Consider the following 16,516-nt stretch of genomic DNA (forward strand, 5'->3'; position numbering starts at 1 on the left):
TGTTTGAACCTAATCTTAGAGTCGTCTAGTGAAATCAAAGGTGAACCAATTAGCTAGCTTTATATATGTTGAACAAAGTTTGTTGATGGTGTTAATAATACTTCTGTTACATGATAATGCTGTAAAATTAAATAATTAGAAAATTTATAAAATTTTGAAAAATTAAATAATTGATGTACCACTATAGTTACATACGCCATGAGTATTTGTGTTAATGGTGGCGTGTCTGTGACCCATTGTCACGCATTAGTGGCGTGCGGAATATAATTCACACAAGTAATGAGGATTTTGATATTCCACCTGTAGGGTGATTGCTACTATTGAAGGACAAATCCACCAAACTGGTTGGGGTGTTAATGACAACATGATTAACTGATTAACTATGTGTTTGAGCTTTAAGACATGAATGCCCAATGCACTTATCATCTTATGATATAGGATAGCTCTTCTTCTCTAGTTTATGTAGTCAATGCTCCCAAGCATCACTAACCACAGTTTCGATTTTGGAATGGAATATTTAGGGAATCCCCATGAATAGGATCAAACCTTATTCCATGCTATTTCCATAAGATTCTTCTTTCTTATTCTTAAGAAAGCCCTCGAGAGGGCTTAGTTGATCATGATTTATATTTTCTCTTGTTTCATCCATTACCAAAATCATTGATGTATTCTCGACATGAGATGCCTTCAGGTACTCAGATCCAAATATATTCATCGCATACTATGCAAACTTCTTCACAAACTTCAGGATTTTTTGTCTTCATCGGTGACCACTCGCGTTGCCGCCGATACATTATAGAAAAACACTATACCCAAATTCCTGTTACATTCCTCCCCTAAGTGAAGCACCTTTAGTTGCCTTTCATAGTCTCACAATCTGCACAAATAGCTCCCCTTGAAATTCACAGGAGTAGCCAGAAGAGATATGGAGGGTATGCAGGATCTTCACAATGTAGTCAAGCATGAGTTAGACATGGATTCTCTATGTTTCAGGGAATCTTCATTCACCCGTTGGGATGCTTCCTCTTCATGTTACCCTCAACTTCCCTCTAAGCAAGCATCAGATAATCATCCTCTAAATCTTAGTGGCTGCATAACTTGGCATTGAGTCATCTAAAAAAAATCACCCATAGTCGAGCTCATCTCCCAAACGTCAAGTTCAACGACAACCACAATGAACAAAGAGCATAAGACTCAATGGACAAATTGGTTCCAAATTACCTCCTGGGTATTTTGGCGAACACCTTATGGAGGTCAAGATCATTGTTGCCGAAGCCCAATCGGGAATGGAATATTGGAGGATGACCAAAAAGGGGGTGAAGCGACACCGAGCCCTCAGAAGCTCCTCGAGATCGAATTGTGGCAGCGTTTAGCAGCTAGGGCTCGAGGAGAGAGACGTCGGCTACTTCAAGCAAGCGAGAGGGAGGCCAAGGAGGCACGATTAGCGATAGGTACCCAGGGTATACATTATAGGCGGAGCCACGTTATAGGTAATTAATGGTACAAGCGGTAATCATGAAAAGAATTATAAAAAATCCATAAAAATACATGTATTTGACTACATAATTTTGGGTTGACTACACAAGATTGCAGTTTTGGTTCCGCCACATACACATGCCCAGTCGACAAGTCTACCCTAAGTAGTGGTTTTAACGAGGATCTGGTAGTTTTGATTCCGCCACGCATACATGCCCCCTCTTAGAGGGGGCTCTGCTAGATCCTTGATAACAACCCGAAACTGGAAAACTCAGGTCGTTTTTTAGCATTGGGATTTTTCGTGCGCCGATCAGATATTCAAAACCAAACTGGTATGGAAAATTTTATCGGGTACCCTAAAAACCCAACAGACATCGCTCTATATGTCTAGGCCGGAGAGGCCTATTGGGTACCAAATCCCTTGCATCCTTCGCTGTGAAATCGCCCACACTGCCGCCACCTCCGGTGAGAAATTGTGAGTAGATCCGGCACACCAAAGGACCACTTGGACTCCTCGTCGGCCTTTGACGTGGACAGGGCAGCGTCCGTGGCCGCCTCCTCCTCGTAGTCGTCGGGGACGAGCACCTCTAGCTTCATAGCGGCTGGAGACGCGTCCTCCATCTTGTTGTCCTCCTCGTCTTCATACCCGATCTCGTCTTCGCTGTCGAGCGCGACGTCGCCCGGAATGAAATCCTGCTTACCGCGGATCGTCAAGCGCCTCGTGCTCCAAGGCAAGGAAGGTGCGCCAGTAGTCTTCGTGCATGTACACTTGCTCGTGTTGCAGCGCCGGTGGAAGCCGCTCGATTTTCCGACGCATCTCTGCCACCCATGCGGCAGGGAGACGTCGTGGTGGCGGCAGGGCCCGCCCAACGCCCACTGCCGATGCGCCTCCTACACCGGCACGTACCGCATGTTGCGGCCCGGTTGATACGGAGGAGGAGCCTGCTGCCTGTGGACCGACAAACTATGCGGGCTGCGGGGTGGAGGAAGCAGGCGGGCGCGCACAGGGTTTCGCCGAGGCGGAGAATCCTGGCGACGCCGACTGCTGGAAGAGGACCCAACCTCGTGGTCGTTGGCAATCTTCTTCATCCACTTTGGGAGCTTCATTGTGGGGAGATCGCGAAAGAGTGACAATGGTGGCAGCCGTGGGAGTGGGGGAGAAGAGGCGGGCGCATCAACGGTGACGTGGGCACTACCCTTTGGGTAACCCACATTACCCTATCCTGTATTGACTAATTGAAGGCCCATGAAGACACATGGAGGCGAGATGGGCCACTAGGGCGGCGCACCAGAAGGTTCCTTGACAAGCAAGGCAAGGAAGCGATCGAACAAGGAAATGTCGGATCTAAAATTACTGTAAACCTAGTCGTGCTTGGTGAGACCTCTTGAGACCTGGCCTCCTATATAAAGGCCATGAGAGGGGCTGCCGAGGGACAGAATCAATCCTAGCAATCTTAGCCAGAAAAAGCTTAGAGTTAGGTCATCATAGCAATAGCCATCTCGACGAGATCTCAGCCGAACTATTCGGCACCCCATTGTAACCCATTATCATCATAATCAAGAACGAGACGGGCGGGACGTAAGGGTTTTACCTCATCGAGGGCCCCGAACCTGGGTAAATCGCTCTCCCCGCTTGTCTGTGAACCGATGTCTCGTGTCAGCTTGCAGGATTCCATCAACCCCAAGCCCCTATCAGAGGGCATTGGCGAGGAGTACCCTCGACAAACGGTTTAAGTACCGCTGGCCATCAATGCCGGTGCACGCACGCGTAGCTTATAGCGCAATCGACATCAATGTCGGCGCAGGAGTTGAGGCAGCGGGCGCAGTAATCAGCGACGACATTGATGGCAAATGCTACTGCCGGTCAGGCTTCTACCGTCGAGTCGCTTCCAGGCGGGCCCACGACACCCGCGGCTGGGCACCCGCGCTGTCCGCGCCGACACATCGGTTTCCCAAATGTGGAGCGCCGTTGAGTCGCGGTGGACCGGTGGGTCCATTTGAACCAGTCGGCCCGCTGGAGACCCCCTAACTAGAACAGAGGGTTCCTTCTATAGCTGGGCCCGACCCGGCCCGACCCGAAAATCCCGGGCCAAGCCAGGTCGAGCTTGCATGTTGGGCCGGGTTCGAGTCTGATTTTTGAGCCCGAACGTCAGGCCGGGCCAGGCTTGTCGGGCCGGGCCGGGCTTTTCTCTGTTCAGGGTGGATTTGGGCCCAATTTGAAAGCCCGAACGTCGGGCCGGTCCAGACTCGGACCTGGGAATTTAGGTTTGAGCTTTATCAGGCCCGACTTGAGGAATGCCCAGGTCGATGCCAACGGCAGCAGATTTACGAGAGGCGACGCAGTATCCCACGAGACAGGCTCGGCCACCGCGAGAAAGAAGCCACGCATCGCGGCTCAACGCCACCAGCGAACCAAGACCCCACCAAAAGTCAGGGGAAAGCAAAGCAAGAGACCACCATCAGCCAAGAACAATCCTCCCGTTGCTAATAAAAACCCTAACGCAGTGGCGCACACCACCTGCCCATGCCCTTCCATCTCCTCCAAGGCCCGTCCCGCATTGGCCTCCTCCTCCTCTCATCGATCCCCTCCATGTCCAGGGCGCGGCCCGCCTCCAGCCTCATCCGCGCCTCCCGCCCGGAGCTCAACCCAGCTCAAAGTTCGCATCTTGCTTTTCCATTAAATTCAGTGCTGTACCTTTTATTTCCTTGCTCTGTTTGCTGCTTCTATTCTATTGTGTCAATACTTCTTCATTCAGTTGATTTCTTGTATTTAGCCTGTGGAGGAAGAGGTAGGATTTTAGTACTTCCCCCCTTTCTGCGGCTATTTTCTTGAAATGTTGCTGAAGATGGAAGCAACCCCACCCCAAAACCAAAATTTCCCCTTATCACTGAATGCTTCGAGGCCAGAATTGTTCATTTCGCTTAATAAAATGTGCAAACTCAGCGTGTTTGCTTGCAGATTTGGTCGTCTATTATAGACTTTCCAGTTGTCATGTGCTCGTTGTGGGTATTTAAGGAAACTAATTTCTTTAAAGGGTTATCCCACTTAGTTCTGTAGCATGTCATATCCCCGAAGCTTTAATTTCAAGACATAAGTATAATACAAAGTATGTTTTTTTCTCTAAAAAAATGCAAAAAAGTTTTCTTGTTAGTTATCCAAGTATTGTCAGCAAGAAAAGGTCAATGGTGGTAACTAATATTTGTTCGGCCTTACTACGCATCCACTTCAACTACGACTTAATACTTCCATTTTTGGTCATATCTATGACTGTTAGAATCTACATGTTTTATTTCTGAAGTGTGTTTAGTATTGTTATTCGTTTTGTCTAAAGCATGAAGTGATGCATTTTCAGGCGTAAGACAAGTGAAGCGTGAATCCAGTCTTTCTTTTGACAACACCAACTCTGAAATGAACTCTGTCAAGAGGAAGAGGCTGAACCGGGTGCTTGAAGTGAAGGTGGAGCATCCTGATAAGCAGGTACCTACAGACATCACTATGATGTCTTCATATTAAAAAGAAAGCGCTGTGCGTGCATAATTTATCTCTCTGTACTTCTCATATCCTTGATTTGAATTACTGTCTGCTGGACCATCCAATTATTCTAAAGGTGTATTTGGACAGCTTGACTTTCCTTCTTTTGATGCATTTTGTGCATTAATGCTGTCACTTTTGTAGCATTTCTTTTCCTGCTGCTGGTTTTTGGTTTAACTCAGGTCCCACTCAAGAAAATTCTACACATATGCAGGTTGGTATTGTTCCTGACTTTCAAGAATTTCGATATGATAAGAACGAGGCAAAAGCATCAACATCTACAGGGAGGGTACTGGCATCATCAAGTAAGAACAGTTCACCTGATAAGTTTCGATGTTTTGTCTAAATGATTTGATCCATCATGATACTTTGTCAATCCATATTTTTTACATGTAGCATGTGCTTAACTTTTATTTGGATTATCATGAATGTTCAGAATCAGCTAAGAGTCATATTATTGACATAAAAAGTTCAAGTATGATCACTAATATATTTTCAGCCTAACTAATTATCCACCTCAACTACGACTTAATACTTTCCACTTTTAGTCATATCTATGACTGTTAAAATCTATATGTTCTATTTCTGAAGTGTGTTTTGTATTATTATTCTTTTTGCCTAAAGCATGAATTGATGCATTTTCAGGTGTAAGAGAAGTGAAGCTTGAACCCAGTGTTTCTTTTGACAACTCCAAGTCTGAAATGAATCCCGTGAATAGTAAAAGGCTGAACCTGGTGCTTGAAGTAAAGAGGGAGTATCCTAATAAGCAGGTGCCTACGAACTCACTATACTTAAAAGGAAGCGTTGCCATGTATAATTTATCTCTATGTACTTCTCATATCCTTGATTTAAATTACTGTCCACTGGAGTCTTTAGTTATTCTGAGATGTAATTGGACAGCTGTGGTTCCCCTGTTTTGATGCATTTGTGCATTCATGCTGTCATTTTTGTAGTGCTTCCTTTTCAACTGTTATTTTTTTTGGGTTCAATTCAGGTCTCACTCAAGAAAATATCTAAATATATGCAGGTTGGTATTGTTCCTGATATTGAAGACTTTCGATATGACAAGTTTGAGACAAAAGAATCAGCATCTACAAATAGGGTACCGGCATCATCAAGTAAGAAATGTTCACCTGCTAAGTTTCGATGTTTCTTCAAAATGATTGGCCGCATAATCATATTTGGTTACTCAATTTCTGTACATGTCGGGTGTGCTTATATTGTGCACAGCTTAAGTTTAAAAAGAATTATCATCAATGTCAAGAGCCAGTTGTTGCATGCTTTTATTTGTTGCTTCAAGTGTGGCTTGTTATCATTAGTCTGTGCAGTTAAACTATCTGACCATATTCTGTTGCCCCCCGCGGGTATGGTGATATCTTTCATATGGATCATCTTGTTGTAAATGTCCCCGTGTCATGTTATTATAGCTGTAAATTTTTCCTCATGTCCTACTAGAAGCTTATCCCTTCATGTCTTCAGTCAGGTTGGAGAAAACGGTCAGAGTTTCATCTGTTGTGAAAGTGGAAGGTAATCTTTTTCTCCTATAATGATAATCAGACCAGGAAAGAGAAACTGTGGCATCTTTTTGTCTAAGATGTCCGTACTGTTCTAATTATAGATGATTTGTTTTGTTGCAAGCTGATACCAAGTCAAACCTGTTCAATCAGTACCAACAATATTTTCCTCAAATTTTGAATTAGTGAATTGTATCATTTTGTCATCCAGTGCTCAAATTCTTTCCACGCACTTCATTATCAAAATGAATGTACTGAACATTTTTATTCATGTAATGTGAAATCAATCTAGCCGTAAATGTTGGCTCCTGCATGCCAGCCCCTTGATTGCCACATACATCTTTTGTTTGGATGCCTAATTTTTCATGAAGTTCAACTGAACTTAGGTTTGTGACACTTTGAGTTTTTTTTTCTCACTTAACGCATCAGTAGATATGTGCCACTTGAATCCTTAACTGTTGCACGATGTAGGACAATTGTGTCAAAACCAGACAGTTTGACTACTTTATTAAGCTTTTTGCTCCTACATGTAACTGTGCAATGATCCTCATACCCATTTACTGGTCAGGAACCTAACATAGTAATTTGTGCAGTTGCCGCTCCAGAAAATTGGGAAGTGGTTCTTGGAGGTATTAAAAGCATGAGGTTATCAGGCGAAGCCCCTGTAGATACAATGGGCTGTGAAAAGGCTGGTTCTCTTCTTCCGCCCAAGGTATCTGTCAGAGTTGATCAAAACTAAAAATGTGTAGTTTACAAAGTACATTTAAACATGAGCACGTGGTCCTCTTAGGGTTAATATGTCATACATAGGGTGAGTCGGTTTATGCAATTAGCCAATTCCTCTAATATTCTTGTCCTATGTTTCCATTTGAAAATATATTTCTGTTTGCTACTTAGGCAGAAAATGCAGGCTGTGTACCTAATAGATTGCAGATTCGCCACGAATTTGAGCCTATTGAACCGCTAACTTCCAATGGAACTCATATCACTGCAATTTGTTGTATACATACTTTTGCACATTGGTCTGCTAATATTTATAGGCACATCTAATGTTTGCTTTTGACTGGTAAAAGCTTTAACTCCAGTTACACTTAATAATGATCAGTAACGCTGTTGATCCTCATCAACTAGGAAACCATAAACTACATTGCTTCCTGTGCAGGAAAAAAGGTTTGCAGTTTTGATATCAACTATGATGTCAAGCCAAACAAAAGATGAAGTTACACATGGTATACTTTAGTAAATATCTCCTTTTGGCAATTGATTGTTACTGTATTTTTCATTCTTTTTTAACTTTATAGTGGATGTGAAAGTAACTAAACCAGTGGTTCTCTTAGTGTCATTTGTTGAGAACTCTCAGTTGCGAGGACCATGAAATTCATGCCCTCAGCATATTGCGTTTGACTTTAAAGACTTAGTTCTCTAGCAATCACTGCTCAGAGGATAGTATTTGGCTGATCTTGGCTCAATTTATCATTTCTTGCCCATTAATATATAAAATTGCTCAACTATTTGATTATTCTATATAAAATTGAATTTGCAGGAAACTGTTATGAGATACTAGTATTAATATACATTGGTGGAATGGTCTTTCAGATTCCGATATCTATGGGGATTTTCCATCTGTAGACTTTTCTTTTTTGTTTGTCCATTAAATGAATTAGTCTTGTCATGAAAAGGTCTGACTGTATTTAGTTATTTTCCGTAGCTATAGTTGTACTTAATAGTTCCTTCTTGAGAAAGATGATGATTGTATGTTGTAATCAATTTTTATCAGCTGCTGTGGAGCGATTCTCTGAGAATGGTTTACTTGACCCTGATGCTATCGTCAAAACTGATGTGGCCACACTAGCAAATCTTATCAAACCTGTAAGTTGCAAGTGCTTTTTTCTAAATTATAAGATCAATACTAGTGGCACCTTCACAATTTATTCCAAAGCAATAACTACTACATTATTAGTACCTGAAGCTATTCATACATCTAAGTGTTGTTACATCATAATTAGAGCGAATGTCAGTAGTTAATAGACTTGACTGAGAATCTGAGATAACCCTGCTTTGAACTTCATTACTATTCTGTGCGGGTAGTTACAACTGTTGCTAAATGAGCTTGTTGGAGGCGAGCACCTTACCATCATTATTAGTTTCCACTGCCGATCTTGCTCCCCTTGCATGAAACTATTGAATCAGCTATTCATGTTGTACTGTATAAATTAATCAGGTTGGATTCTATCAGAGGAAGGCCCAATTCATAAAAGAAGCTTCTAAAATTTGTCTTGAGCGATTTGGAGGGGATATTCCAGATACTTTGACCGATCTGCTTGCTCTTAAAGGAGTTGGCCCTAAAATGGCTCATCTGGTAAGTTATGTACTTATTATGTCCTCTGTAGTCCAGTTTAGAAAACTTAATTGTCTAAACAGCATTTTCACTAAATAGGTGATGAGCATCGCATGGAAGAATACTCAAGGAATCTGTGTGGACACTCATGTGCATCGCATTTCTAACCGTCTTGGATGGGTCTTCCGAGAAGGAACAAACCAGGTAGTTTGTTAATTTTGTATTGCCTTTCTGTAACAAGTTATCTTTACCAAGTATTTTTGCACAGAAAACTACAACACCAGAGCAAACAAGGATGTCTCTTGAGAAGTGGTTACCGAAGGATGAGTGGGAGCCTATAAACCCACTACTGGTAATGCCCTAATGAACTAATTCATTTTCCATTACAAGAATCGTTTTATTTTCTACTCCATCCCTTCCCTAATATAAGATGGTTTGACAATCTAAATTGGCCTACCAAAACATCTTATATTAGTGAATGGAGGAAGTAATTTCCAAGTAACTATAAAATTTGGATTATACCTAAAATCCTAGAAATGCTAATCTTCAGTTGAATATTAAAATATCGTGTAGGTTGGATTTGGTCAGACAATCTGTACACCACTGAGGCCCAAATGTGATGGCTGTGGCATAAACACCATTTGCCCATCAGCTTTTAAGGAATCATCAAGTCCCAATCCGAAGCAAAAGAAACGTGGTCTAGGTAGAACTTAATCTGGGGGTGCTCTCTGAACCTTTGTAGATGCGATAGTTACTGATCTGTTTTGGAAGGTGTAATTTCTTGGGTTCTTTTGGTCGTCCTATTGTTTGGATAGTCTCCTTTTGCCAGTGCCATTGGGGAACTATGTATCATCATTTTGTATAGAAGATATCCAGGACGATGTGTAGGAATGTTGACCCTGTACAAGTTGCAGCATGATTTGCGGCAACTGAAAAATACAATGGAAAAAATCGATTGCCAAACGGTATGGGGCTGCCAACCATTACAGGGAAATTTAAGCTTTTCATGTACAGCTTTTCCACTTTCTGAGTGATCGCCATTCTTTTAACTGTTAGACATAAAAGTATTTGTTTGATTTGGAACTTCCTAGCTCTTTTGATGTCCACATCCGTAGGAAATAATATAAGATGAAGTATGAAAAAAGATTCTCCAGTATACTTTCTTTCAATCATCGCTTACCAGAATGCTAAACAGGAGTAACAACAGCAAATTTAATGCAACTGCTAAAAAGTTCAAAACAAAAACTATGCAACTGCTTAATTCCCTATACATAAAGATACGGAGTAGTCAACAGTCTAACTAGACAGCAAACTCCCGTGGCTGAGCCTCTGGCGAGGCGTCATGCTTGTTGAGGACGACAACTTTCCCCTCTGAGTCGGCGTCGATGATCACCCAGTCTCCTTCCTTGACCTCCTCCCCGAGCAACTTGTCGGCGAGCGTGTCCTCGAGCAGCCTCATGATGGCCCTCCTCAGCGGCCTCGCGCCATAGCTGGGGTCGTAGCCTTCCTCGACCACGAGCTCCTTGAAGCTCTCCGTCACCATTAGCTCGATCCCCTTACCCCTCATTCGTCCCGTGACCTCCGCCAACATGATGACGGCGATCTCCTTGACCTCCAGCTTGGTGAGCTGCCGGAACACGATCATCTCGTCGAGCCGGTTGAGGAACTCTGGCCGGAAGTACTGCTTCATCTCCTCGTCCACCAGGCTCTTGATCCTGCCGTAGCTGTCGCCACCCTCACCGTCGCCGAAGCCCAGCTGCTTCCCGCCCTTCTCGATGACGCTGCTGCCAACGTTGGAGGTCATGATGATGAGCGTGTTCTTGAAGTCCACCGTCCTGCCCTTGCTATCCGTCAGCCGTCCGTCCTCCATGATCTGCAGCATCAGGTTGAACACGTCCGGGTGCGCCTTCTCGATCTCGTCCAGCAGCACCACCGTGTAGGGCCGTCGACGGACGGCCTCCGTCAGCTGCCCGCCCTCCGTGTAGCCCACGTACCCAGGAGGGGAGCCGATGAGCTTGGCCACCGTGTGCCGCTCCATGAACTCGCTCATGTCCAGCCGGACCATGGCCTCCTCGGACCCGTAGTAGCAGGTGGCCAGCGCCTTGGCGAGCTCCGACTTGCCGACGCCCGTCGGGCCGGCGAATATGAGGCTCGCGACGGGACGGTCGGGGTTCCTGAGCCCGACGCGCGCGCGGCGGATGGCGCGGCTGATGGCTACGACGGCCTCGTCCTGGCCGATGACACGCCGGTGCAGCGTCTCCTCCATCTTGAGCAGCCGGTCCGACTCGTCCACGGACACCTTCTCCACCGGGACGCTGGTCCAGGAGGAGACGACGCGCTGGATATCCGCCTCCGTGACCACCGGCCCGGCCGACGCGCCAGACTCCACCTCCGCCTTGTTCATCTCCTTGTTCTTGTCCACCAGTGACATGATCTGGGCCTTAAGCTCTAGCTCTTCTGTGCGAAGATCTCCTGCCTGCAAGCGCGCATCAGAATTCAAACCATAACGTTTCCTCTTATAAGATGTGATTTTGAAGATAATAGACGAAACGATTACCATCTCGAATTGCTGGCAACGGATGGCGTCATTCTTCTGTTTGAGGATCTCCTTCAGCTTCTTCTCGAGATCTTTAGCTTCCTCAGGTAGCTGTCACCACAGTTTAAAATTCAGAGTCAGATCTTGTAAACTGAATGCAAGAAGTTAGAAAAGGTTTAGGTCCATCGTTAGAGAAATGTCATTATACCTTGGCATGGCGTAGTCTGACAAGAGATCCCGCCTCATCAATCAAGTCGATCGCTTTGTCTGGGAGGAAACGATCACTGCAAACAAAAGACTGTCAGAAAAACTTCAGGGTATGTGATAGTGATACTACTAGCGTTCTTTGAATTCACAAACCTGATGTATTGGTAAGAGAGCTGAGCAGCAGCGATCAGAGCTTCTTCTGTGTACCGGAGCTTGTGGTGGATCTCGTAGCGCTCCCGGAGCCCTTTGAGAATTCCTATGGTTTCATCTACTGTTGGCTCAGGAACTTTCACAGGTTGGAAGCGCCTCTCCAGTGCAGGGTCTTTCTCAATGTGCTTCCTGTATTCATCGATCGTAGTGGCTCCAAGACACTGACAAAACAAAATTCGAAATTACTATGAGCAACTTAACATATCTGAGCAGATGTGTGGGTTGATAATATGCATGTGCTTACCTGAAGTTCACCCCTTGCCAATGCTGGCTTCAGAATGTTAGCAGCGTCAATAGCACCTTCTGCTGCTCCCGCTCCTACCAGAGTGTGAACTTCATCAAGGAAAAGTATGATATCACCGTTCTGCTTGATCTCTTCCATCAGTTTCTTTAATCTTTCTTCAAACTCTCCGCGGTATTTTGTACCAGCAACAAGAAGTCCCATATCAAGGGTGATAACCTAACATGATGGGTTAAGACTCATTATTCACATCACCTAGTGATGCTAAAAAAGATTCAGGGCAACTCAAACAATGGACAACATGGTCAACAATAGGTCATGTGACCCAGGTGCTCTCACAAAGGACAAAGTCTCCAGCAGGTGTAGAGCAGCCTAGCCCGATGACGCGTCTGACTAGAGCACAGAGTGCCGCCATATGATTGTAACCGACTCACATCAGATCTAGATTAGTCTGTTCGTGTTATCCCTTCATCTTTCTACATGTAAACCGACTCGGCCATCCTACACCTGGCCAAGTATACAAGGCGAGGTAGCTCCTGCCACGCGGTATCTCTTTACACCTCCCAATATATACCTTGAAACCCTAGAAGTTCTACTAGACGGCTCCACCCCTCTAAATATTGTCAGAAAAATAACCACGACAGTTGGCGCCCACCGTAAGGATGGTGTGTTTACATAAATTTCAATAAATTTTGATGGCTTATCTCAAGGTCATACCTAACATACGTAAGCCATCAAAAACTATTGAAATTGATCTAAACACACCTTCCACACGGTTTGCGCCAACTGTCGGGGTTATTTCGTGATAATACCAAGAGTAGGGTGGAGAATCTAGCAATGATCGAGATCCCCTTGAGATGTCATTTGAGCACACGGGTAATAGAGAAGGAGCCACAAATAGGAGTAGGGTTTTTTCTGGACGATGTTTTCTGGGACCTGTATAAATCTGGTCTCCGAGTTGTACCATTGAGTTCTACTAGACACTCCAGTGACTTCACCATTACCCGTGTGCTCAAATGACATCTCAAGGGGATCTCGATCATTGCTAGATTCTCCACCCTACTCTAAGTATTATCACGAAATAACCCCGACAGTAGGTGCAAACCGTGTGGAAGGTGTGTTTAGATAAAGTAAGCCATCAAAAACTATTGAAATTGATCTAAACATACCTTCCCCACGATTTGCGCCAATTGTCAGGGTTATTACGTGATAATACTTAGAATAGGGCGGAGAATCTAGCAAAACTCACAAAATGATGGTAGCACCCTATATCTGTGTGCTCAAGGAAACATCATCCGGTAAAACCCTTAGTCCTGTTTGAGGACTCTTCTTCTTGTCTATTATCTGCGTGCTGAGATGCGCTCTCAAGAGGGGTCTCCATCACCCTATGTGGGTGTTATGAGATCCTAGCGACCCCTACCCCTTCATATATACTTTGGTCAGGTGTAGGGTTATAGCCGAGCTGAGTCGGTTTACATGTATATAGAAAGATAAACGAGTAATCATACTGAGGGATTCCGGGTTAGTTCCTCCAACAACCCTTCAAAATTTTGTCAGTATTCCGGAGATAACCACAACAGTGATCATGCTTGATATCAACTTTGTTTGGTGGAATTAGTTAGATAATGGCAAATTAGTGTGTTAATAATAACTCAAAGGAAAAAAGTAACAGATCCAAGAAGGAAAAATAATATAGAGCCAATGTTATATCATTTTTTTTTCCTGGAATACAATATTGTAGACTAATTTAGCACAAGAGTTGTGAAATGGCACATACCGTTTTCCCTTCAATTGTTTCAGGCACATCCCCGGTGACAATACGCTGCGCTAGGCCTTCCGCGATAGCCGTCTTTCCTACCCCAGGCTCTCCAATCAGGCAGGGATTGTTCTTTGTTCGTCTCCCCAAAATCTGTACCACGCGTTCGATCTGCTTTTTCCTTCCGATAACAGGATCTAGCTTTCCCTGCAGAAATATTCAGAGTTACCAGTTATTAATAAATTCCCTTACATTCTCAACCCTAATACAATATAATGGGCTTAGTTCAGCCACCTCCACTGCTAGTTTCGTTAGATTAGTCCCATACTCCTCCAGTGTTGGCGTCTTGGTTGCAGTGCTTCCTCCCCCAACTCCAGCGCCGACAGTTTCGCTTTCGGAGATTTCAGAAATCATTCTGATAACCTAACAGAAGCAACGTAATCCATAGATGTGAGTCTCCAATTGAGGATACATGTGAAAAGACTCACCATTTCGTTAGCAGTTTTCAGCGTAAATTTACCTCACTGCGTATGTTGCCCAGATCAGCCTGAAAGTTCTTAAGTACAATGGCTGCCACACCATCATCCTCACAGATCAACCCAAGAAGCAAGTGTTCTGATCCAATATAGTTATGCCCTGGACAATGTGAAGGGTATTTAATGTTACAAGGAAAAATTATCTGAGTTCTTCAAGAGGAATCACTGTGCAATAATGGTACGCAGTATTAAAAGCAAATGTTAATATGACTAATGTCGTGGCATTGAGGTAGATTATGATTATCTATCTTATGCAACCAAACTTTATATATTTTTCTATTCGGCTAACCGACTTTTTTTCAATTTTAGTGCCTATATGTCTTTTCACAACAAATAAGTTCAGCACAAAACAATCCATCAACCACAAAGTGGGCCTAAATGAAGTTATGTTGCTTAAGAATGTGCTAATTACGTTCTACCATGAGAAGTTAAAGTCATCTGACGTTGTTTGCTTATGAAATGCGTGACATGGATTGAAATTTCCTTTGTTGGTTAGATTACCACTGAAATACTAAATATTGTAATTTTTTATTCTCCGTTAGGGCACCAAAATCTCTTGGATTTTCCTAAACTACTACAAAAGCCTGAAGAGATTTCCTCGAAACTTTGAATTTGGCTCTAATTGATGTGTAAGTGGAATATTTTGATGATAATACAAATATTGGAAAAATATTTCTGCACCTAGTAGAATATCTGAATTTTAGGAATTATTGAAATACTTTTGATGGCGGTGTGTTTGGAATGTCGCCACAGCTCACAAGCCTAAACGTATATTTGTGACGATAGGTTGATGTGCATCAGCAGTACATCAAACTCAACCGATCTCCTCTTTGATTTTACAGTTTATATACTACGTAGCATTAAGTAACTTAACTTGCAACAACAGATGCTAATAGATTGATGTCAACATGTATCTTCTCTATGATTATAGAGATTATCAGCATAAGTACTAGTAACTAGGCGCTACAAAAGAATCAAGTTTAATAATCCCAGAAGATAAGCCAAGTTTAAGACTGCAAATTCTTCTTCTTGATGACTGGGAAGGCAATGACACATACCTAGCTGGCGCGACTCCTCAGCCGAGGACTCCAACACCTTCTTAGCTGACGGTGTGAAGGGGATCTCGACGGGGACGAAACCCGAACCCCTCCCGACGACCTTCTCCACCTCCACTCGCGTATTCGTGAGGTTCAGCCCCGCTGACTTGAGCACCTTGGCGCCGATGCCTGTGCCTTCCCGGATGAGGCCCAGGAGGATCTGCTCGCTCCCGACAGTGGGGTGCTTGAGGCGCCGTGACTCCTCCTGCGCCAACATGATCACCTTGATGGCCTTCTCGGTGAAGCGCTCGAACATGGCCCTGGTCACGTGGCGACGGCGACCTCTCGACGATGATCCGTGGGTGGAAGACGACGATGGTCTGAAGCCGCTGCCGCCGAAGAGGGCAGGCGTGAACGTGGCCGGAGCATTGTGTAGATCTCTCCGGTGGCCTACGAACGCTGACATCTTGACGGGGCGCCAGCTTGCCGGCGTTGGAAGCGCCGGGACCACGGAGGGAGGCCTCGTGGTGCCCCGAGACATCCAGATGGCCGTGCTGCCTGCGAGTCCGGCAGGCGATCCAAGAGCGGGTGGCCTCAGCAGCAAGGTCCTTTCCATGGCTGCACGAGATTGCTAGGCAGATGGGCACGTAGCTTTTCCGTGATCTGTACGTGTATACAGGGAAGATTAATTAATCGATCAAGAAGAAGAATAAGACCTGTTTACCAGGCAAAGTTTTTGTTCGTCGGCGTTGTTTCCTAGTCAGAATTGAATTTGGGATTCTTCGGTATGAAAATTAACAGCTTGACAAGAAGAATTCGATCGACGACGAAGAAGAACGCGTAACGTGTTGGATAATTAGGCAAGAACAATGCATGGGTCGACGGGTCAGATTATTTGGGATTCGCTTTGCTCACGTACCGGAGGGCTCCTGGAAAAACAACCAAAGAAATTAGGGCTTGGTAAATTACCGATCGAGACAAGAGATCGCGTCCACCAGATGGAGTTCTCTCAATCCACCACAGTCCGGTACGGGGGAGACTAGAGGGAAGTCCCGTCGAGGGTGGCGCGCTTCCGTGTCAGGGGATCGGACCTAGTTATGGGCCAGAGAATTTGAGACCAACACCAGATGAGG

General features: G+C 44.5%; 2 protein-coding genes across 2 annotated transcripts; one reads left to right on the forward strand and one right to left on the reverse strand.

The window, feature by feature from the left end:
- The first annotated feature begins 3,931 nt into the window (after nucleotides 1-3,931).
- Nucleotides 3,932-9,871, forward strand: LOC124699789 (endonuclease III homolog 1, chloroplastic-like). Its single transcript, XM_047232031.1, has 13 exons — nucleotides 3,932-4,133; nucleotides 4,830-4,954; nucleotides 5,223-5,313; nucleotides 5,654-5,778; nucleotides 6,036-6,126; nucleotides 6,488-6,535; nucleotides 7,116-7,234; nucleotides 7,685-7,751; nucleotides 8,300-8,391; nucleotides 8,744-8,881; nucleotides 8,960-9,064; nucleotides 9,129-9,212; nucleotides 9,434-9,871. The coding sequence occupies exons 1-13, from the start codon at nucleotides 4,001-4,003 to the stop codon at nucleotides 9,572-9,574; spliced, it is 1,359 nt and encodes a 452-aa protein (XP_047087987.1). The 5' UTR covers nucleotides 3,932-4,000; the 3' UTR covers nucleotides 9,575-9,871.
- A 289-nt stretch (nucleotides 9,872-10,160) lies between these two features.
- Nucleotides 10,161-15,849, reverse strand: LOC124696787 (chaperone protein ClpC2, chloroplastic-like). Its single transcript, XM_047229460.1, has 9 exons — nucleotides 15,405-15,849; nucleotides 14,331-14,446; nucleotides 14,105-14,233; nucleotides 13,832-14,017; nucleotides 12,058-12,273; nucleotides 11,757-11,974; nucleotides 11,605-11,680; nucleotides 11,418-11,507; nucleotides 10,161-11,336 (listed from the first exon to the last, which is right to left on the reverse strand). The coding sequence occupies exons 1-9, from the start codon at nucleotides 15,847-15,849 to the stop codon at nucleotides 10,161-10,163; spliced, it is 2,652 nt and encodes an 883-aa protein (XP_047085416.1).
- Nucleotides 15,850-16,516: the final 667 nt, after the last annotated feature.

The sequence above is a fragment of the Lolium rigidum genome, chromosome 3 (genome assembly GCF_022539505.1).
Source record: "Lolium rigidum isolate FL_2022 chromosome 3, APGP_CSIRO_Lrig_0.1, whole genome shotgun sequence".
Classification (NCBI taxonomy): domain Eukaryota; kingdom Viridiplantae; phylum Streptophyta; class Magnoliopsida; order Poales; family Poaceae; genus Lolium; species Lolium rigidum.